At 48.4% G+C, this 23299-nt stretch overlaps 1 protein-coding gene across 3 annotated transcripts in view; it reads right to left on the bottom strand.

The window, feature by feature from the left end:
- Positions 1–23299, bottom strand: part of ELK3 (ETS transcription factor ELK3) — an 83169-nt gene that overhangs the window by 13072 nt on the left and 46798 nt on the right. For all 3 annotated transcript variants that reach the window (XM_035257348.3, XM_078337092.1, XM_054238764.2), the window contains one exon: positions 5605–6399. In XM_035257348.3, coding sequence (XP_035113239.2) covers positions 5605–6399 — 795 coding nt within the window. The remainder of the gene's footprint in view (positions 1–5604; positions 6400–23299) is intronic.

Raw genomic sequence — 23299 nt, 5'->3', positions numbered from 1 at the left:
CTCCACTCAGATGCCCCCACCAGGCTCAAACTTCATGAAGCCCAGCGCCTTTCCACATCAGTGTTTCTTAAGACTTCCCCTTCTGTCAGCAGTACCACCACATATGCACTGCCTCAACAAATACTGACTGAGAGTGCATACTATGTTTCCGGTGCCACAGATGATGATAAAACAAGACATAATCCCTGCACTCATGGCCCCATCTACCACCTGCATCCCAGTCCCCATCGTGCAAAATGCCTTTCGCCTAACTGCAAGCTCCGGACAAAGCCTCTGGAGGTGCCCTACGACTCACTCTCCTATTTATCCCTCATTTCCATTTCTGCTGCATCCAAGTCCCTATCACTGTACAGATGGCATTCTACGACAGCTGCCAGGCCAGTCCACCTGCCTCCAGTCACCCTTCCCATCTATTCAATATCCCATCACCAAATCAACCACCCTCAAACACTAAGTTGACTCAACATTAAGTAATGGTTTCAGAAAGGATGGGATGTCCTCCTTAGCCACAATTCCAGGTTCCCCATAACCTGGTTTCATACACTCCCTAACTTCTGAGAACTAAGCTCTGATTTTTTTTATCTTGCCCAAATTCCTACCTAGGGGTCTAGGGAGTCATGCCCTACAAACCATAAATTCTCATCAGATGGCTTTTATTGAACCCTATATATTGTGACTAACTTTTCAATCTGACTGTGGCATAACATTATGAGACAGAAAAAATATTTAATGCCAAAATATAATTCCTTGCCATACTTTGAAATTGTGCTACAAAGTCTCTTGTGGGAAAAATCCACATCCTATAGAGAATCCGCTTTCCCCTTTGTTTTCCTTCCTTCCCTTATAGATCCAGGAGAAAATAAACTGAGCCAGGCACCCTTTTAGGTCCAATAAGAAACATTTTAAAACCTGCTCTTGCACATTCTCTGTCTCTCTCTATCTCTCTCTCTCTCTTCTCTCTCTCTCTCTGAAGTCTGCTATCTGAGAGATTCCTCTGCACAATAAAACTTGAACTCCACTATCCTTTATCTTAACCTAAACATTCCTTTTCATTGATCCCAGGTCTCCAGATAAACTCAACCAATTGTCAACCAGAAAATGTTTAAATTTACCTATAGCCTGGAAGCCCCCGCTTTTGAGTTGTCCCGCCTTTCTGAACCAAACCAATGTATTTCTTAAATGTATTTGACATCTCATGCCTACCTAAAAATATATAAAACCAAGCTGTACCCTGACCACCTTGGACACATGTTCTCAGGACCTCCTGAGGGCTGTGTCATGGGTCATGGTCACTTATATTTGGCTCAGAATAAATCCCTTCAAATATTTTACAGAGTTTGACTCTCTTCTTTGACACTTCGCTCCCGGAACCCTCTTACTTAATTTGATGTGTCTGAGCTTTCCTCATAGGCATGGAGGCCCAGGCATTCCAACCCACCAGCCCTTCAACACTCCCTCGGAACTTCCCTGACCACCAACAGCCCAGCCCATAGTTCCCTGGTCTACAGGCCCTATCCACAAGTGACCTCATCTGTTCCCATGGTTTCACCCCCTAGCATGTTGACAACTCCCTAACTTCCTCTCCAGCCCCAAAACACTCTCCTTGCTCCAGATGCAGCTGGGCTTTTCCACCCCAATGTCCTGCAGGGTCCTCAAACTCCACATGGCCCTGACTGGATGTTTAGACTTTTCCCAGGGAGCTTTTTCTTCCTCCCATGTTCCTCATACTCAGTTCTGGCTCTCCCTGCTCCTCCCACCCAGTCAGTCACCAAGTCCTGTTCATGGCATTCCCTGTCTCAGATCCATCTCTCTGATCCCTCCCACCACACAACCTTCGATACTCTCGTGGTCTTTCGCCTGGAATATTACAGTAGCATGCTGCCTGGATCCAGCCTTCCCCCTTCCCAATCTCGCCAGCAGGGTGATTTCTAAAACAATTCAGACTGTCCCTCATGCCCCTTCAGTGCTTCCCACTGCTATACGTCCCCTAATCACAAAGCTATTTCAAGTGTCTATGCCTTCCCTCAAACTGTTCCTTTGCGGACAATGCCTTCCTCTCCCATTCTACTAGAAAAAGGATCCTGCCATAGATGGATCCTTCAACACCCTGCCCAAGTGGTGCCACCCCCTCCAGGAAGCCCTCTGGACATTCTTCCCCCATCTCTGGCAAAGTTAATACCTTCCTCCTTAGGATTCCTTTTCAACTTAGTACTCCTTTTGTATTGCATCTGAGATACTAGATGAAGTGACTTAAGGTAAGTTGTGAGCTCCTATCAGAGACTATTTTATTCATGTTTGTAGCCCCAGCTCCAAACACAGCAGCTTACACATGATGGGTATTGGAACTGAACTAAACGATCTTGCCCTTCAGCTCCTAAGGCACTTCTCTGCGCTGCATGTTTGACTCATGCCGAGGGCTGTGATACGTGTGCACGCACAAGGTCATAAAAACAAGCAACTGTAGTTCTGGTGTCCTTTCTAGGCTCTGTTATTACTTAATAGTTATTTGTTGTAGATTCTAATGAGAATTTTTTTTTCACTTATACCCCTAGCAGCTGTTTATTTATTTTTGAGACAGAATCTCTCTCTCTGTCACCCAGGTTGGGGTGCAGTGGCACAATCTTGGCTCACTGTAACCTCCACCTCCCACATTCAGGTGATTCTCCTGCCTCAGCCTCCTGAGTAGCTGAGATTACAGGTGTGCACCACCATGCCAAACTAATTTTCTTATTTTTAGTAGAGATGGGGTTTTGCTATGTTGGCCAGGCTAGTCGTGAACTCCTGACCTCAAGCGATCCACCTGCCTTGGCCTCCCAAAGTGTTGGGATTACAGGTGTGAGCAACTGTGCCCAGCCTCTAGGAGCTGTTAATTTCCCATCCAAACAAGTTGAAATTCCTCAGCCAGTTCTCAGGGTCCTCCATAATTTCATAGCACTCTAAATTATAACCCTATGTTATATATTGCCCCATATGCTGGACAGCAACCTATAAACTCACGAGAACAGGAACGGTGTCTGGCCATTTGCCCCTCTGGTGTCTTCCTCACTGCCCCTTCTCTCCTTCCCTGTTGGCCACCCATGGCCATGCCAGGAGCAGAGCCCACACTCCAGGAACATGAGAGAAGTTCAAGGTGGGGTCTGAGTCCGAGCCTCTGCCATCTCCCAGTGTAGCCGGTGACCCCCCTGAGTTCCGTGCCATTTAGAGGACTGCCTGGTGCCCCTCCCCCTCCCTTGATTTGAAGGCCCTCTCTGAGCCAGGTCCCTTACTTCCACTCTCCTGCCCTGAGTCCAGACCTTGCCCCTTGCCTCCCTCCCACAGGACTGTTGCTGGGCTTCCTGGTACTAAACAATCACCGCCCCACCTTCACAACTTGGCTGAGGATCAGGCACCCTCACTGCCTTAAGGAACAGGTCCACTTGTAAAGATCCTGGCTTTCCTATGCCTTCCCACCTGGTTTCAGGCCATGCTGGAGGCTTCTGTCTCCTGGCCCCACCCTTTGCATCCATTTGTTGGGCATCTACCCTTGATCCCTCTCTCAGGCCCTCAGCCCCACCAAGGGGAACCACCCCTCCGTCCACATCATCCACAGGGCTGGCTGAGCCGACTTCCTCTGCGACAGGGCTGGCATCTGCCTCACTCTGTTCTGAGAAGGTGATCCAGGCTCCCAAGGGACACTGACACCTAAATCAGAGCTGGCCCTTGCCTGGCTTCAGACCTTTCTCACCCTGAGAGTTGTAAACACACAGGAGGCCAGGGGAGGAGAAGGTCAGATCGTCTACCCTCACTCTGCTTCTCAACTTACCTAAGCTACTTTAGGAGCTGCTGTTTCTGAGCCATTTGCTCAGCAGCCCTTGGTCACTGGACAGCCTTGCTTAATTGGAAGATGCCTGATTAAAGAGCACACGTGCTCACTCTGACCTATATCCTGATCCCCTGGCCCTCCCCTATGCAGTGGCACACGTCACCATCAGCTCACAAGCTTGAGCTGTCATGAAATCCCTGGGCACAATCCAGTCTGGAGAAAGCATGGAGGGGAATGTGGCCCAGAGCTTTCAGGTGCTCCACAGGCGGCCATCGTGATCAGGGTCACTGCCTTCTTGCAGCAGGAATGCATTTCATTTGAGCCCATGGATTCTGGAGGCAGACACTGGATTCAAAATCACCGCTACCACCTATTAGCTGTGGAACCCTGTACAAACTACTTTACCTCTGTGCCTCATTTATCACGTCTGGGAAATGGGATGGTAACAATAGCACAGGTTGAGCAGCCCAAATTATCCAGAATCTGAAACTTTCTGAGTCCTGACATGATACTCCAAGGAAATGCTCACTGCAGCATTTTGGATTTCAGATTTTTCAGATGTAGGATGTTCAACTGGCAAGTATCATGCAAATATTCCCAAATCTGAAAAGATCTGAACTCTGAAACGCTTCTGGTCACAAGCATTTTGGAAACAGGACACTCAACCGGTATCCACGTCACAGGGCTGCTATGAAAAACAAGGCAATGCATGTCAAGTGTCTGGAGCAGTGCCTGGCACACGTGGGGAGCCCGTCATATGCTGCTGAGGCTGCTGCTGGTGACAACAAAGACAACTACAATTAGATTACAGAGGGAGGGGACAGGTGCTGCTCTGCGGTAACAATGCTACCAGGTGTCGCCAGCTCATGAAGCCTGGCCATGGTCCCATTCATCCTTACAGTAATCCATTTCCACACGTGGCACCCGGCCCAGAGAGTAACCGCCACAGTCCCACTCCTAGGAAGCAGTGTAGCCAGGAACTGAACCTAAAACTGTGTTTAGGTCTGTGAACCTAAAACGAATATTCCTTTAACCTCTGCCACTAAAACTGCAACCACTTTTCAAGGGGAAGCAGAAATATGGTTTCCCAATACCTACTATGTCTTTGCGTGGCAACTGTCAGCTGAACAAGAGCATCTGAGTATTTGCTTTAAAGGAGAAGGCTGCTTTCTCCTTGGGATTTGTAACAACACAGGCTTTTTTGGCTCTACAAGTTTGCTTTCCTCTCCCCAGTGCTGCAGACGGGACTTTCTCAGAGCAGCGCTGCTTTCATCGAAGCAGCTGTTTGGGGTGGCCTGTTTGTTCCTTATCACCTACCTGACAACTGTAATATCCACACTGACAGATACAATGGTGGTACGAGTTGACATCTATTTTCTTGTTAACAGAACACAAATGGCTCCTTATTAAGTGCCCCCAGAGAAGATTCTGCCATAAAAATTTCATAAAGCCCAAGTGCCTCCTGAAATGTAAACTGGCCCGCTCAACTTTCCCTAGGGAATCGCTGGTGAGATCTGCCTTTTCAGCCAGTGCGCATGTTCTACCTACGGTCACTGCAGGCCACTAAAAGCAAGAAACCAATCCAGCCCTCCCACTAGAGCCGACACACCAAGCCCTGTCTCGTATGCACCCCTTGGTCTGAGGATGGAAAAGCAACTTCCCTTCAAATTTACACAGGGACTTTGGTACATGAATCATAGGACTGCATTTTGAGGGATAGAAGGAAGTTGCTGTAGTGGCTCTTTTGTTTTTGCTATGCCACTGAGGCTGGCTGTGGCCAGGAAGACAGGAATGTCTCTTACCTGTGCGGTGAAGAAGGCTGGGGTGAGGGATCCCGAGGGGAGGGCTGGGCTGTTGAGGGCGATGGAGCCAATGTCAGTGCCGGAGAGCACCAGTGGGGGCGCTGAGATTTCCAAGCCTTTGGGTTTTTTGGCCTTTGGGGGAAGAGATGGAGACTTGGTCTTGGAGCCCGATGACAGGTTCAAGGGCTCCAGGGAATCGGAGTCATGGCAGGCGGCCTCCAGGAAGAGGCTTCTGTGTTCAGAAGGGAGGGGTGAGTTGGGGGACAGGGATGGGGACCGAGATGAGAAGGGTGAGGCAGACGAAATACTGGCAGCGTTTGGCAACATTAAAGAGGAGATCTTGGCCGAGACGGACGAGGCCAGGAAGGCGGACGCCGCTGCAGCCTCTGATGTGGAAGGCAGGGACACCACCGGCCTGGTGACGTGCTTGTCGGTTTTATTGGTCACAAACCTGATCACAGTCCTGACTTCTTCCACGGGGGGGCTGTCTTCAGGGGGCTCCTCCAGCTTCTCCGTCTTGATGGCCTTGAAGGTGTCCGGTGGGTTCTGCAGGGAATTGATGGTGAAGGACGAGTACAGGCCTGAGTGGATGTATTCATTGCGGCTGGTGCTTTTGAGGGCGGCAAGGCTGTGTTTGTGAGCCTCACGGCCCTCGGGAGACGCCTTGCAGTCGCTGTCCTGCAGCAGAAGGCTCTCCCGGCTGATCTCCACCGCATGAGGATCCATCTTCAGGATCTCCGGGAAAGAGACGAACTTGTACACAAACTTCTGCCCGATCACCTTCTTGATGATGTTCTGCAAATACAAAAGCAGACACTGAAAATATGAGTGCGCCCGAGAAACCATATAAGAGCTCATGATAATGGTCAGTGTTGCTGGCGGAAGCACCAAAATGTTTCTGATACACATTCTTGGCTAAGGAGAAGAAACAGGAATAAAGTTGGAAGCAGGAGAATTAGACTTGCATTCCAGTTCTGCCGTTACTAGGGTTGTGATCTTTAGCAAATTAAGGGCCACTCTGAGTTTCCTCATCTTTCAAAAAAGGAAGATGATGATGATGATGACAATGATGATGATTTTTTTAGACAAGGTTTCACTCTGTCGCCCTGGCTGGAGTGCAGTGGCACGAACACGGCTCACTGCAGCCTCGACCTCCTGGACTCAAGTGATCCTCCTGCCTCCACCTCCTGAATGTCTAGGACTACAGATGCATGCCACCATGCCCCGCTTACATATATATTTTTATTTTTTGTAGAGACAGCATCTCATTTTGTTGCTCAGGCTGGTCTCAAACTCCTGGACTCAAGCAATACCCCCACCTTGGTCCGATGAGGATTATTCTATGTAATAACATAGTAATTAACAGCTGCCATTTATGAAGCCCTTACTATGGGGATGGGATTATTCAGACCTGATCTCATACAATCTGAACAGCCAATCCTAAAAGGAAGGTGTTGTGATTCCTATTTTAAAAATTAGGAAAATAAGCTTAGAGCACTTCTGTATCTCACACAGACACCTGGTAGGTGAAGAGGAAGAGGCAGCACTGCCTTAACCAAACACAGTATTGTCTTACCTACCTCTGGGAGTCAGAAGAATTCAATGAAATAACAATGAAAAAGCATTCTGTAAGCTGGAAAGCATTATAAAATGCAAGTTTATCATCATCAAACACTACAATGTTTTCTTAACTCATGTAGTCATATTTTTCCTTTTTATTTATTTTTTCAAAGAAAGGCACTGGAGGAAAAAAAAATGGTCTACTCTGAGTATCTGTGACATTCACAGACAGTCTTTTTAGTTGCTGGTGTCTACTTCTGGCTCTTCCGTTTATGGCTCCAGTCCTCAAACATTAGGATATCAATGAAAAGCAATATTCATTGCAAAAGTTTTTGCAGCCCTTTGGGAGAAGGGACTTTATATTAAAGGCTGTGCCATTCTTGAGGTTTATTAAATGGATACATGAATTCCCTGCCCAAGCCACTGGATTCTATATTTACCTACCAAATGCTTGCTGTGTGCCATGCCTTATGGATGAAACTTGAGGCTGAGAGAGACAAAGATGGTCTCTCCCAAGCATAAAAATCCAGCACCATCCTATGGGAAAAGGACTCTGTTTCCTTAGAAACTGTTCCACCTAAAACTTGGGTATGAGTGAGGGTTAAAAAAAGATCATTTCGAGAAGAGCTTTAGAAGCAGCTCTGATTGAGTGCCTGTCTTCTGTACCAGGGGTTGTACATAAGCCACCTCACTGGATCCCCACACTAGCCCTGCTAGAGGTGGAGGCTCTCATCCTTCTGACACAAACAAGATCCCAGAGATGGGGAGCTGTTTGCCCAAAAACCACCAAGATCCACTGGTTCTAAAGCCTAAGCTTTTTCACAGACGCACACATGTTTAGGGGGAGAGAATCAAATATCCCCCTAATAGACATGAAATTGAACTGAATGTCGATGTCCTTTCTGAAATTATAGTGTGGTTCTAAATACATGTGTCTGCCTGCCACCCTTTACATAACAACGTTCTGATTTGCCTTTTCTCCTGCTTAAATGATGGGAGCGAAGGGCACATTTAAGGGCCCCGTTCAGCACAGGAGATCCCATACACTGAGCTGTGGAGAGACTTCGTGAGCATCTGCACGCAGGCGGATGCCAAGGGCACCTTACATTACAGTCAAGTCCGAACAGCAGCTCCAGTGGCTGTGGCCACCCTGCTGCATCCTGGAGCTCCCACCTGCAATTTAACCTGCAGAGTCCCATTTACGCCAGCAACCTCACATTCATACTGCCACTCGAAGCTGAACAGCCCTTACAAACCTTCAGAGAAATGTGGGAAACTTACAGGTTTTCCACCTGGGCCTCGTTAGCAGCATCTCTGCCAAGTGCTCTGGGTCAGAAAACGTGCCCCGGAACATCAGCTCCCAGCAGGAAATAAATTAAATCAGGGTGTCATTGGACCCACCTGACCCAGAGTCAGTTCCTATTAAAAAGACAGAGTGCCGGCCTGGTGTGCTAATGCTTCCTTTGCTAAAATTCTAAGGTATTTTTAGTTATAGCTCATAATATTTTCCTCCTTGAGGGAACACTTTCTTTTTTCCCTCAGCCAGTTTGAACTAAACTGAGTGAATTTTTAGAGGCTAAATAATTACACAAAAGACAAACTTCTATAAACGTTTTATTTAGAGTCAAAATAAAAACACAAAAGAAAAATTATCTGAATCATTTTTTCTAACAAATCTTAAAAACTAATTGTTTTTTGTTTTCCTTTTTTCAAAAAAACCTTTAATTTTCTTACAGGTTTATAACGTTGTGTCTAAGGTGGGATTACATTCATGGGTGCAACAGGAAACAATTTAGGGCTGTGAAAAAACTGACAAAAAAATGTCTCCCTGCTCAAAAAACGGTTGGGAACTTAAAGGCAACTTCAGACAGATCATCAGGCCTTGCCGTGTTAAAAAGAACATGAGGAACAACCCACATGTTGACCCACCAGCAAAAGGACAAGTGAAACGTTGGGCATCCTTACAATGGAATATTATCCAGCTGTAGTAAAGAATGAATCTGCTACAACATGACTGGGGCCTAGAATTCAGTATCTGAGGAATGATGAATTACTATACTATGGAGTAGTAAGGAACAAATATAACATAATGGGCCTCAAATTCATTACATAGAATCATAGATTTTTCTTTTTGAGACAAGAGTTTCACTCTGTCACCCAGGCTAAAGTGCGGTGGCACAATCTTGGCTCACTGCAACCTCTGCCTCCTGGGTTCAAGTAATTCGCCTGCCCCAGCCTCCCAAGTACATGGGATTACAGGCACCACCATCATGCCCAGCTAATTTTTGTATTTTTGTAGAAACGGGGTTTTACCACATTGGCCAGGCTGGTCTTGAGCTCCTGATCTCAGGTGATCTGCCCACCTTGACCTCCCAAAGTGCTGGCATTACAGGCATGAGCCATAGAATATTCTATTCTATTCTATGATGCACTGCAAAGTGAAAGCAGCCAGATATTACATGATAAAGGTCACATACGATTCTGTTCATATCAAATGTCCAGAATCGTGAAATCCATATAAAAAACCAGAAAGTAGAATATGGTTACCTACAGCTGAGAGAGATGGAAGGAAGGAGGCATGGGTTTCTTTTGCGGTAATGAAAACATTCTAAAGTGGATTATGGTGATGGATGCAGAACTCTGTACTCAGAGCCACTGAACTGTACACAGTAAGTGGATGAATTGTGTGGCATGTGAATTATGTCTTAATGAAGCTGGTTTTAAAGAAAAAAACATACAGAATCAAGTATTTTACGTGTTTAAGTAGAAGAGAGTGGGAACTTCCTATAGCTAGACAGCGACTGTCCTAAGTTGCCAACCCCTACTCTTAATATAAAAAGGGAGGTGCAGCCGGACTCAGTGGCTCATGCCTGTAATCCCAGCACTTTGGGAGACTGAGGTGGGTGGATCACCTGAGGTCAGGAGTTCAAGACCAGCTTGGCCAACATGCTAAAACCCCATCTCTACTAAAAATACAAAAAATTAGCCGGGCGTGGTAGCACAGGCCTGCAATCCCAGATACTCCGGAGGCTGAGGCAGGAGAATTGCTTGAACCCAGGAGGTGGAGGTTGTGGTGGAGATCATGCCAGCCATTGCACTCCAGCCTGGGCGACAGAGCAAGACTGACTCAAAACAAAAAAAAAGTTGGGAGACCCTGGGAAGGGCCCTTCAGTAGCTACAGCCTCTGTGGGGGGAGCAGAGAGGACACCCAGAGTTTTCTGGGGAAAGGTTACACAGTGACGGGGATGGAGGCAGTAGCTGGCCAAAAGGTGGAAGTGCCAGCCACTGGAAAGAACTGAGGCAGTTCGTGCTTCTCTGGAGACCATGGGAAAGATTCGATCTGGCTACCTGGAAACCTGCCAGGCGAAGGCTAAGAATGGAATGGGGAGAGAATAGGGCAGGGCTGGGCAGAGTAAGTGAGTCAGAACAATGCAGCCCAGTGACCCAGCACCCGGGACGTCCGATACATGAGGAAGCCGGTAAGGAACGCCCCCCACAGCAGTGCCCGCAGCTGGAGGATTAGGAAGAGCGTGGGCTCAGAGGACGTGTGTGTCCCTGCAGCTGAATGGACAGCCCCTTCTTACTTATCTTCCAGGGCTGCCCCCAGGAGCAGCGGCCTATATGTTGGAAGCTCTCTCTGTGGCTTCCAGAGGGAAGTCTCCTTCCAACACAGTTTGTTGAGAAGACTCAGTGTCAGGAATGATACAAGCTAGTATTTGCTGAGCCTGTATTATTTGTCAGACTATCTTCTAAGAACCTGACAAACATCAACTCACTTCTCATCCTCTCGGAGTCCAGAATGACTATTATCCCATTTTGGAGATGAGCAGACTGAGGCTCGGAAAGTATAAATTAGACACTGTGGCAAGCTTGTACCTAGAGAGAGCAGACGGCACCCAGGCAATGTGACTCCTGAGCCCCTGGCTACCATGAAGGGTGACACAAGACTCAGGCCAACTTAGGCAGCCCAGGACACAAGAACAGTTGGTCAGGAGCTCTTATTATGGTAAGTAATGAGGATATTTAGAAAAAGTCTGGTTTCCATCCCTTCAATCCCAGACTCACAAGTATTTGTTGCTCACAGTTGCCTGGTAACCTGAGCAAGGCTGGTCTGTGTCGGGTGGAGGTGATTGTGTGTCCAGCGTGGTTTTCAAGAGTGCTACACACACCTGCTTCCCCCTTACACAGGTGGGACCAGCCTCTTTGTAATTTCCCATTAAACATGTATTTGCAAAAGGGCAGCCTCTTTGCCTAGCAGGCATTCCATGTAATGTTCCGGGCAGCAAGGATGGGACCAATTTTAGTGAGAGGAAAAAGCAACATCCCCTTAAAACAGACCTCAGTGGCAGTTCCAGGCGAAAGAGGAAGACTGGATACCAAAATTAAGCTCACGGTCACCCCGGCCAAGCTGCCATTTTGAGAATGCAGTAGCCAAAAGGGCAAGCAGTCCATTTGGGACAGGATTCCGGGCAGACTTGTGCAAAAGAACCCTTCCCAACCCTCCAGCCACCTCTGGGGACCAAGGCATCCCATGAGAGGGTCCCTCAGTTATTTCACTTTAACTGCATAGAAAATGCCAAGAGAGCAGGTCATATTTTCATTTCCATTTCAGTGCTGTCTGTTACCCTGACAGGTTACAAGCATACCTATAAGAACAGGTATGGGTGTCCACAGTGTGTTTAAATATGTGCACAGACACACAGAGTCCACTCTGCCCTTTGAAGAGGAAGGAGCCTGTAAATAATCCCAAGCAGCAGACAGATGAGAAATATTTCAGTAAGTTCTATAATTTATAAGTATATTCAGGGCTACGTAATGAAAAGATGCATATGGAATTAGAGTTACCTTTTTATTTTCTTTGAGATGGAGTCTTTGTCTGTCGCTAGGCTGGAGTGCAGTGGTGCAATCTCGGCTCACTGCAACCTCTGCCTCCTGGGTTCAAGGGATTCTCCTGCCTCAGCCTCCTGAGTAGCTGGGATGATAGGTGCATACCACCATGCCTGGCTAATTTTTTTTGTATTTTTAGTAGAGATGGGGTTTCATTGTGTTAGCCAGAATGGTCTCAATCTCCTGACCTCATGATTGCCTGCCTCAGCCTTCCAAAATACTGGAATTACAGGCATGAAGCACTGCATCTGGGCAGATTTACCTTCTTAATAACGATGTTAAATTAGGATTATATTAAAATGAGTTAACTGTTTGTTGTATAAATTACTAACTATAAGGAGAACTGACCGAAGCATAAACTGACCCTATGAGAGCCGCAGGCATGAACGACACAATTTTAAGCATAAAGCCACAGGCATAAACGACACAACTTTCCATGGCTAATTCCCAGGCTGGTTAAAGCTCCACGTGGGTGTATCCCATACATATATCTGCCCATGCTTCTTTGCTGGCATTTTTAAACTGAAAACTCCCAGGCAGACAGTAGAGGCCACAAGCAAACTCCACATGTCACATACAACCTCACAAATCCTGAGAGCTTAATGAGCTGTTTTCACCCATCCACTGATGTGACAAATATTTGCTGAACGTGTCCGTCCACCCACTCTGCTCTGGCACCCCCAATTTTGATTTAAGGTGACGTGTCTGGAGTTCACGTGCTTAGTCTTGTTATCTGGTCTTCCATTTTTCTCCCCATAAGGAGCCAGACCTGTGGCAAGTTCCCCATCATTGTGGTCTGTCTGGCCCCTCAATCCTCTGCCATTCCAGAGTACCCTGGAAACAGTGATCCTGACCTCCGATTCTGCAACTTTCCTACCTCGTTCTCAAAATTGAGAAATGTCAGCGGCTCACTAAGCAAGCAGGTTGTACTGACAACTTCCTAACACACAGGCCTTTCTCTCTTTTTTATTTTTTGAGACGAAGATTCACTCTTATTGCCTAGGTTGGGGTGCAATTGTGCGATCTTGGCTCACTGCAACCTCCGCTTCCCAGGTTCAAGCAATTCTCCTGCCTCAGCCTCCTGAGTAGCTGGGATTATAGGCATGCACCACCATGCCTGGCTAATTTTGTATATTTAGTAGAGATGGGGTTTCTCCATGTTGCTCAGCCTGGTCTCGAACTCCTGAACTCAGGTGATCCACCTTCCTCAGCTTCCCAAAGTGCTGGGATTATTACAGGCATGTGCCACCGCACCCAGCATCAAACAGGCCTTTCTTAAACCCTGCACTGGATAAGGGGAGACAGAGCAGGGGACCTTTCCAATAAATACCCACTTGACCCTGTCACAAGGGCGACTGCAGGGATTAAAAGTAGGGGCTCCCGAGTCACTTACTCAATTCAATGCCTCAGTTTCCTCATCTATAAAATGGGGACTGATCCATCTGCCTCATGGGACTGAATGAGACATCCATGTACAGCTTCTATCAGAACACCTGAAATATCCATGCATGACAAGCCCCACGGCATATACTAGCGATTGGTATTCTCATTATTTTTACATTCCCATTTAAGCAAAAACAGAACATAACCTAAATATCACCCTCTGTCAGCCCTAAAGACAATTTAATAGACAAAATTAACCCTCACAGGAGACTGAATAGCTAACTGCATATTCTGTTAGCTTTATCCAAAGGTCTGGGTAACATGCTCAGTTGTACAGCAGGCAGAATTACATCTGGTTTACATATCTCAACTGTGCAGGGGAAACACGGTGTTTTTATTTAATTGGGTTCAGACAAGAGATACAAGGCTTATATTACATTGTGCCTAACACGGCCAGCACTTGACATCCACTGTGACAGAGAACCTCACACAATCCAATTAATTTGGGGGAGGGTGAAGGAGGGGGACGCAGGGAGCCGCAGATGTGAACTGCTGGATCTACGTGCTCTGCTTAGATGCTGGTGGCAGCCTGCAGGCGAGACGCCACATGTCAGGCCCCGAAAGGCGGTGCGGATGCTAACCAGGCACCCAACTCATCTCAACTGTTCCCCATGGGCTCTCAGAGCAGAACCATGCTGCCAGACTGGGAGGGAGAAGCGCAGCCTTGTCGCCTCTGCTTGGGCCTGGCCTCGGCTCAGGGCTCCTGGGAGAAGCCAACGGGAAGCTGCCGGCCCTGAGCCCCTGTCACTGAGACCCCTGAGGCGGGAACCAGTTCAGATACTGGGCAGACACATGAGATGATGCATTTATTTGGGGCTCACTCATCTTATCGTGGTAGATCCCCCTACATGAAAGGAACCAGTGCAGAGAAAGGACAAGGAAAGAAGCCCGCATTTATGAGGGCCAGCCACATGCTGAGCGCACACAGCTGCCTTGCAGAATGGGCCCTGCTATCCCATTGCAGAGATGGAGAAGCCAAGGTCCCCCCAGACACCGAGGTTATATCCACCTGCCCACCACCAGGAGGTAGTGATGAAATACCATGGAGCTATGTCAGGGGACACGACGTTGCTAACACTTTCCCAGACCTTTAAATATATATTAGGTGAAAAAACGACAGTATGAATGAGATAATTCCACTATTTTAATGAAGTAATTTTCTATTGTATATATATTTATGTTTTCTATTGTATATATGCATATATGTTTAAATAAAAGGAGACAGAAAAATTAATCTTGAAAGATGTATAATAAAATTTAACAGTGATTTTTTGCATTTCTTTTTACTTGAGTGCATTTTCACATTAAAAAAATAGGTATCTGAAGGCCAGGCATGGTCGCTCATGCCTGTAATCCCAGCACTTTGGGAGGCCGAGGTGGGCAGATCATCTGAGTTCGGGAGTTTGATACCAGACTGACCAACATGGAAAAACCCTGTCTCTACTAAAAATACAAAATTAGCCTCATGTGGTGGCACATGCCTGTAATCCCAGCGACTCGGGTGGCTGAGACAGGAGAATCGCTTAAACCTGGGAGGCAGAAGTTGCAGTGAGCCGAGATTGCATCATTGCACTCCAGCCTGGGCAACAAGAGCAAAACTCCCACTCAAAAAAAAAAAAAATGTATTTGATATGTATTACTTGTCAAATTAAGAATTTTAAGAGAAAGAAATAGGAACTAAAAAGCTGACTAGTCCAGGATTACACACCTTGTAACTGGTGGAGCCAAAGTTTGAACCCGATTGTATCTACTGCCAAGACCTAAGCCACTTCTGTTCCACCACCACACCCTCTTCCAGAAAGCGGCTGCATTTGGAAGCAGAGGCTGCTTCTAAAGTAAACCCGTCAGGGCCACGGGGTCTCTGCATTCCAGAGTAATCGTGGGGTTAACTGCAGAGTGCCTGGGAAAGCCAGCTCTTGCTGAGAAAGCACGGGCCTTGCTTAACAACAGTTATTTCTAGCTCCTTGGGCGGAAGAGACCAATCTTCCGTAAGGTCTGTTCATTACCTAGAAATAGAACTGCCTCTGCCAAGCCACAGGGCACAGAAGGTAGCTTTGGAGGGCCACCCTAGCAGGAGGCACCAAGGACCCAGCAGTCCCACTGCAGCAGATTGGACATAAGCAGCCAACCTCTAAGTGGCGTGCCATCCAAGTGACGAGGGTGACAGGGAAACAACAGGAAGCTCACGTCCACCATACACAGCCCAGTGATGGCACCCACTGCTGAGCTCCCCCGACTGTCCCCAGCCCTGTGCCCAGCAGCAGCTCACACCAGGGCATACAGGCCAGGAGCCTTGATGGGTCACATGTTACATGGAACCAATGCTGGGGTGAACAGATCTGGGCTTGAATTCCAGTCTCTCTGCTTCCTATGCCCTTGGGAAAGTTACTGAACATCTACACAGGTCTCAGTTTACTCACCCCTAAAATGGGAATAAAAATACCCCATAGGCTATTTTTTTCTTTCTTTTTCTTTTTTTGAGACGGAGTCTCACTCTGTCCCGCAGTCTGGAGTGCAGTGACATGATCTCAGCTCACTGTAACCTCCACCTCCCGTGTTCAAGCCATTCTCCTGCCTCAGCCTCCTGAGTAGCTGGGATTACAGTCGTGTGTCACCATGCCCAGCTAATTTTTGTATTTTTAGTAGAGATGGGGTTTCACCATGTTGGTCAGGCTGGTCTCGAACTAATGACCTCATGATCTGCCTACCTCAGCCTCCCAATGTGCTGGGATTACAGGCATGAGCCACTGCACCTGGCCCCTCATAGGCTAGTTTTTTCTAAAGACTCAGTGTAGTCAGTCCCTCACTCATACAAGTCCTTAAAACATGACCCCTCACCCAGTGAATTTTGTTTAACATGCAATAAACTAATAGTACACACTGCTCATTATATCACACTTTTCATTTTCTTCTGGCTTCCAGGAAAATTGCTTGGATGGGCACCTCACTTTAAAGTTTACAGAATGCTCGCAACACAATCTCCTGTTAGCCTCACAATGCTCTGACACCCACTTCACAGATGCAGGACCCGGGGCTCCCAGCTGAGTTCACACCACCCCCATGTAGCAGAAGAGTGTCTCCAGGCCGCGGCTTCCTGGCCAACACATGTTCTTCAACGCCTGCTTTTGGGTTCCCATCCAGACCACAGTGTGACTCACTCTTTCCTGATATGAAACCCGAAGTGTCCTTTCTCCAAAGTTAGAACAAGTAGTCACTATATCTCTCCAACAAGCAAACATTCTTTCAGCAAACATTGTTTTTGTTTTTTAGAGACGGGGTCCTGCTGGCATTGCCCAGACTGGAGTGCAGTGGCTATTCACAGGCATGACTGTTACACGCTGCAGCCTGGAGCTCCTGGGCTCAAGCGCTCCTCCAGCCTCAGCCTCCCAAGTAGCTGGGACTATAGGTTTGAGCCACCACCCCGGCTTTCAATGAAGATTGAATACACACTCTCTTCTGGGAGGGCCTGTGCCGGGCTCTGAGGCACAGAGGAGTGAAGCTGGCTTCTGTCCTTCAAATGCCCCACAGCAGCTTGGATGGGCTGTGAGATGCCCTGCCTCTGCTCTGTCTGCCATTGGAAGCAGAAGGGACAGTGAGCAGTTAGCTGGCCATACTAGACTCAGCTACAAATGTCTGGGGGGTAGGCTTCATCTCACATCCACCCCCACTAAAGAGCATCTTACGATCTTGAACTCACGGGCTCAAGTGATCCTCTCACCTTGGCCTCCCCAAACTACTGGGATTACAAGCGTGAGCCACCACATCCAGCCATTAAAGAGTATCTGGCTTGGCACAGTGGCTCACGCCTGTAATCCGAGCACTTTGGGAGGCCGAGGTGGGCAGATCACAAGGTCAAGAGTGATCAAGACCATCCTGGCTAACATGGTGAAACCCCGTTTCTACTAAAAATACAAAACTAGCTGGATGTGGTGATGTGCACCTGTAGTCTCAAGTACTCGGGAGGCTGAGGCAGGAGAATTGCTTGAACCCGGGAAGCAGAGCTTGCAGTGAGCTGAGATGCACCACTGCACTCCAGCCTGGGCCACAGAGTGAGATTCCTCTGACCCATTAACCTGAGCTGCTTCTCACCCAGGGCAATCTTCCCCCATCACCCTCCTGTGTGGTGAGTTTAACGGCCCTGCCAGATTCATGTCCACCAAGGACTTTAGAATGAGATCTGATTTGGAAACAGAGTCCTCACAGGTATAATTAGTTCAAGATGTCAGCATGGAACCATCCTGGATTTAGAGTAGGCACCACAGTGAATGGCTTGTGTCGTCATGAAGACATGAAGGCACACATAGGAAAGGCCATGGGACACGGAGGCAGAGACAGAGTGTGGCAGCTCCAAGCCAAGGACACTGAGGGTGGCTGGGGCCCACGAGAAGCCGGAAGAGGCAAGGGGGGGATTCTTCCCTAGGGCCTTCAGAGGGTGCAGGGCCCTGCAGACACCTGGATTTCACACTTCTTGCTTCCCAAACTTCCAGAGAATATATTTCTGTTGTTTTGAGCCACCAAGTTTGGGGTCATTTGTTCCAGCAGCTCTGGGAAACTAATACACCCCTTTCTTGAAGTCATCTCTGTTTGGCCAGGAGGAGTGGTTCATGCCTATAATCCCAGCACTTTGGGAGGCTGACGCAGGTGGATCATGAGGTCAGGAGATTGAGACCATCCTGTCCAACATAGTAAAACCCCATCTCTACTAAAAATACAAAAATTAGTCGGGCATGGTGGCGGGTGCCTGTAATCTCAGCTACTTGGGAGGCTGAAGCACAAGAATCGCTTGAACCCAGGAGGCGGAAGTTGCAGTGAGCCAAGATCGCCCCAATGCACTCCAGCCTGGGTGACAGAGTGACACTCCATCTCAAAAATAATAATAATCTCTGTTGAGCAAGCAGAGGAGGCACAGCCTGGGGTCACCCTGGGAGTGCCAGCAGCTGTGCCCGCTGCGATGGTACCAGCACCGTTTAGGTGGTACCAGCACCATCCCTTGTGCAAAGCTGAACTTTGGAGGTTGTACACTCACACACATGCACACACCCATTCCAAACTTCTAAGAATGACATGCTGCCAACAAAGGCTGGAACTCTGTCTCTGAACTGGCCGACTCTGCTGGGCTCCCAGGGGAGGTTTGCTTGTGGTTTGGGTTGAGGTTTCCTTGTCTTCTGGCACTGGTAAGCTACAGCGTGAACCATCTCACCAAATTCAGCCAGCCTGAAGTTGAGGCGCTCCTCATCCCTGCGCCTGAGTACTCATGGCACCCTGAGAGTGCTGATGAGAAGGGCTGGCTTGCTGGACTGGCAGAACACCCTGACCCGGGAGGCTTCAGCTGGATGTTCACAGCATTTTTCCACCCCCTCTTCTTGGCTAAACCTAGAGTCCCATCTCCCTCTTGGCTCTCCTTAAATGCTCAAGGGTCCTTTTATTCAAAGGCCTTTGAAGTGTTAATAAGATAGAACATAAAACTGCTCAGGCCTGATGGTGGCTCACACCTGTAATCCCAGCACTTGAGGCCAAGGCAGGTGGATCGCCTGAGGTCAAGAGTTCGAGACCAGCCTGGCCAACAAGGTTAAACTTCATCTCTACTAAAAATACAAAAATTAGCTAGGCATGGTAGCGTACCTATAGTCCCAGCTACTCAGGAGGCTGAGGCAGGAAAATTGCTAGAACCCAGGAGATGGAGGTTGCAGTGAACCAAGAAAGCACCACTGCACTCCAGCCTGGGTAACAGAGTGAGACTCCATCTAATAAATAAATAAATAAATAAAATACAACTGCTCGCCAATGGGAATATTCCCCTTTCCCCTGCTGGGTGGGGGAGCTGCTCACACTGACCCTGACCTTCCTGTATCAAGTGACCACCTCCAGTGCTGGCAGATGGCATGGCAGGGCAGTGTGTGTCATGAGCCACAGGTGGTCTGGGAGTGTCTTCTCATCCTGGCTTTGTCACCAGTTTACTTGGAAACACTCCCCTCCTCTCACCTGCTAAAGGAGAGGTAGGTAGGGCAAGATGCTTTCTTGGATCCTCTCCAGGGTGGCTTTCCAAGGTGACAGACTCCCTTCTGTGCTAAGGAGAAGGATGCTTGTTTTTTACTCATCCCCGCTACACTTGATTGGTGCTGCCACGCCCTCAGCACTGCACAACGCAGGAAACAGGAAGAAAACCCAGCATGCGGCCCCCCTATAAGGGAGAGGCAGAAACCAAGTCCCTCTGGGAGGGGCTGTGGGACAAGGACGGCCATCACCAAGTGAGGCACCAGCTGGAGGAGGCGCAATCAGAGGAGTCTGAAGCGTAGCCCAGAGTGAGCCAGGCAGGAAGGGCAGGGGGAGGAAGCGGGTCTGAGAAGATGCTGGGGTTGGGGGCAGCTGTGGGGGTGCAGGGAGGGCGGTTGGGTTGGGGCTGGATGGTGGAGGGAGCTTGGAGTCCTTCCTGGAGGCCGCCGGGAGCTGGGAGGCGCACCACACTCCAGTACTTTCCGTAGGAAGTGTGGGGTGTTCTGGGGCCACTCGAATTCACATTCTCAGCTGACTCAGATCATCTTGCCAGTGGTTTGTCCACTGTCATTTCAATTAAAAAATACTGGAGCCTGTCTCTCCTCTCTGGCTGCCCTGGGGGTCAGCAGCAGCAGCACTAGGCATACAGGACTCAAAGCGGGCCCAGGGCTCTGGAGCTGTGTCACCCTCCAGCTTTGGAAGCCGAGGCATGGGCCTTGTAGGTCGACACTCTTGGTCTGAAAGCTCTGCCACTGCCCTGCTGCTGCCTTGAGTCCATGACTTCCACGCCTTGGAGACGCAGCCTCCCCACCTCTAAAACGGGCTCAGTACTGACCACCAGCACCAGTGCATCACAAACTGGAAAATGAGTCAATACATGTAAAAATACCTAGCGCAGTGCCTGCCTTCAAACAAAATGCTCCAAACACGTGAGCATCCCTTCCTTATGCGACAACTCGGGCTGGGAACTGAAGAGGAGCCATGGAGGGGCGCAGGCAGGGGTGGGGAAGTTGCCGTGCAGAGGAGCAGCTGAGGCGTGGGTGGACGGCAGGAGGTGGGTGCTATGCTGTGAATGCTGGAGTTTCTGTGAGTCTGTCTACACAACCACTACATTTTCCTGCAGCTAAAATCCCAGAAGCAGTAACGCTCATGCTGGCAAACGCAGCCTCGGTGTGGCCTGGGCAACAGCCTGACGTAAGTGAATCTGGCAAGGCCGCGGGAGCTCTGGCAGCTGAGCCCCTGGCGCAGAAGCATCCTCATCAACACGGTGTTGACGGCACTCCCGGGCCTCTGGCTCATCCCTGTTTCTTAGCAACTGCCTTATTTGGGGGGAACACTGAGTGCCACAGGGAAGCTAGCCTGGAAGCACGTGCAAGAGAGGCCGTGCCTTAGTCAACATGCAGCCCCCCACTGGCAGCAGCCTGGCCCCAATGCCAGCTGCCATCTCCCAGGGCAATGTGACCAGATTGGAAGACCTCCGTGAGGTGGTTTGGCCACTCCACAGGTCTCTAGGCAGCTTCCAGGACCAAAGCTTGCAAAGAGGCCCTGGTCACCCCCGGGGCCCCCAGGCAGTAGCCCTGTTGCCATCTGTTAGGCTTCCAACCATCTGACTAGCTACTGTGGTAGGAAAGACAGACACGGGACAAAACATACAGGCTCTCAACACTCACACCCAGGGCTGGGCACAGAGGGCCCCCTCGATCCATAAGACACCGCAAAGGGGGTCTAGGTCTTCCCTAACATTCCATGACCAACAAAGGTGTTCTAGAAAGTTCTGGGATATGAATGTCTACTGGATGTTTGTTCTTTCTCCACTCTGACAGCATCATTTTATCTTTGCAAAATTTATTTTGGGGAATTAAAGAATTCCGCCAGGGCCAGGATTCGTGGCAGAGGCAGTCGATCTCAGATATGTATTATTAATACTAACATTTTCTTGTCGTGATTGCACACCCTATTCAAAATGAATTATCCAATTAAGTTAAGAAGGTGATGCGTTCTACTTCCAGGAATAGGTTGCCAATGACTTTGTCTTGACTGTTCTCCCTTAAACCCCTTCCAATTAAGTAAAGATTGTTGAGTACATCGTGAGTCTAAGCCAAGAGGTTGCTGTGGAGACGGGAGGATTTCTCATCCTATCGTCATTTTCATCTCTTGATGAGAAGGGAGCCAGCAGAGCTTTCAGCCTCCCCTGGGGCTGAATGTTCACTGCCAACAAGGACAAAAAGTCTGCTGGATGGAAGAGGATAAGGGCTTGTGAAAGCTTCCAGGTCGTCTCCTGTAACAACAGAAAGCCTGTGTCTTCAGCATCTCATGAGCAGAAAACAGTCACCCACCTTATGGGAATACCGGAGCCCATCCTTTTTCCCTCTCCACCCTTATGCTGAAGGTGTGATAGGCCTAACCCAGCCCACAGAGAAATGGATTCATGGTACCTGGCCAAGAAGATCAAGGCTGTACAATCGAGGTGTTAAACGATCCATGCCAAGAAGAGTAAGAAGAGACATAGATTTTTCTTTCTTTCTTTTTTTTTTTTTTGAGACAGAATTTTGCTCTTGTTGCCCAAGCTGGAGTGCAATGTCGCAATCTCAGCTCACTGCAACCTCCGCCTCCCAGGTTCAAGTGATTCTCCTGACTCAGCTTCTCAAGTAGTTGGGATTACAGGCACCCACCACCACCCCTAGCTATTTTTTTGTATTTTTAGTAGAGACAGGGTTTCACTATGTTGGCCAGGCTGGTCTCGAACTCCTGACCTGAGGTGATCCACCCGCCTCAGCCTCCCAAAGTGCAGGGAATTCAGGCATGAGCCACCATGCCTGGCAGGTTTTTATCTCTAAAATGGAAATCTGATCATAGCACTCTCTTGCTTTTTTTTGAGACGGAGTTTTGCTCTTGCTACCCAGGCTGGAGTGCAATGGCGCGATCTCGGCTCACCGCAACCTCCGCCTCCTGGGTTCAAGCAATTCTCCAGCCTCAGCCTCCTGAGTAGCTGGGATTACAGGCACGCGCCACCATGTCCAGCTAATTTTTTGTATTTTTAGTAGAGACGGGGTTTCACCATGTTGACCAGAATGGTCTCGATCTCTTGACCTTGTGATCCACCCGCCTCGGCCTCCCAAAGTGCTGGGATTACAGGCTTGAGCCACCGCGTCCAGCTGCTTTTTTTTTTTTTTTTTTTGACAGAGTTTTGCTCTTTCACTCTGTTGCCCAGGCTGGAGTGCAGTGGTACAATCAGAGCTCACTGCAGCCTCTACTTCCTGGGCTCAAGTGATCCTCCTGCCTCAGCCTCCCAAGTAGGTAGGACTATCGGTCTGCGCCACCATGCCCAGCTAATTTTTTTATATTTTTAGTAGAGACGGGGTTTCACCATGTTGTACCGTGCCCGACCTATTTTTATTTTTTTGTAGAAACAAGGCCTCACTATATTGCCCAGGCTGGTCTCAAAACTCCTAGACTCATCTGTCGTCTTTACAATTACAGATGGATAAATTTATAATAAAGGGAAAAAAACAGCATAAGAAGGCCGAGCATACCCAAAATCAGAACCCCTCTCCCTCTACAGGGGATTGCAGTTCCTCATCAGCAACGGAACAAGCCCTGATGGAAAAGGACTGTGTTCCATTATCTGAAGTAGGCTTCAGAAGGTGGATGATAAGAAACTTCTGGGAATTAAAAGAACTTGTTCTAACCCAATGTAAAGAAACTAAGAACTTTGAAAAAAGGTTTGACGAAATGCTGAAAAGAATAGACAATATAGAGAGGAATATAAATGAACTAACGGAGTTGAAAAATACAACACGACAACTTAGTG

This window comes from Callithrix jacchus, chromosome 9 (genome assembly GCF_049354715.1).
Source record: "Callithrix jacchus isolate 240 chromosome 9, calJac240_pri, whole genome shotgun sequence".
In the NCBI taxonomy this organism is placed as follows: domain Eukaryota; kingdom Metazoa; phylum Chordata; class Mammalia; order Primates; family Cebidae; genus Callithrix; species Callithrix jacchus.
Note: the sequence above shows the minus strand (reverse complement) of the source record. Positions and strands in the feature narration are given on the sequence as shown.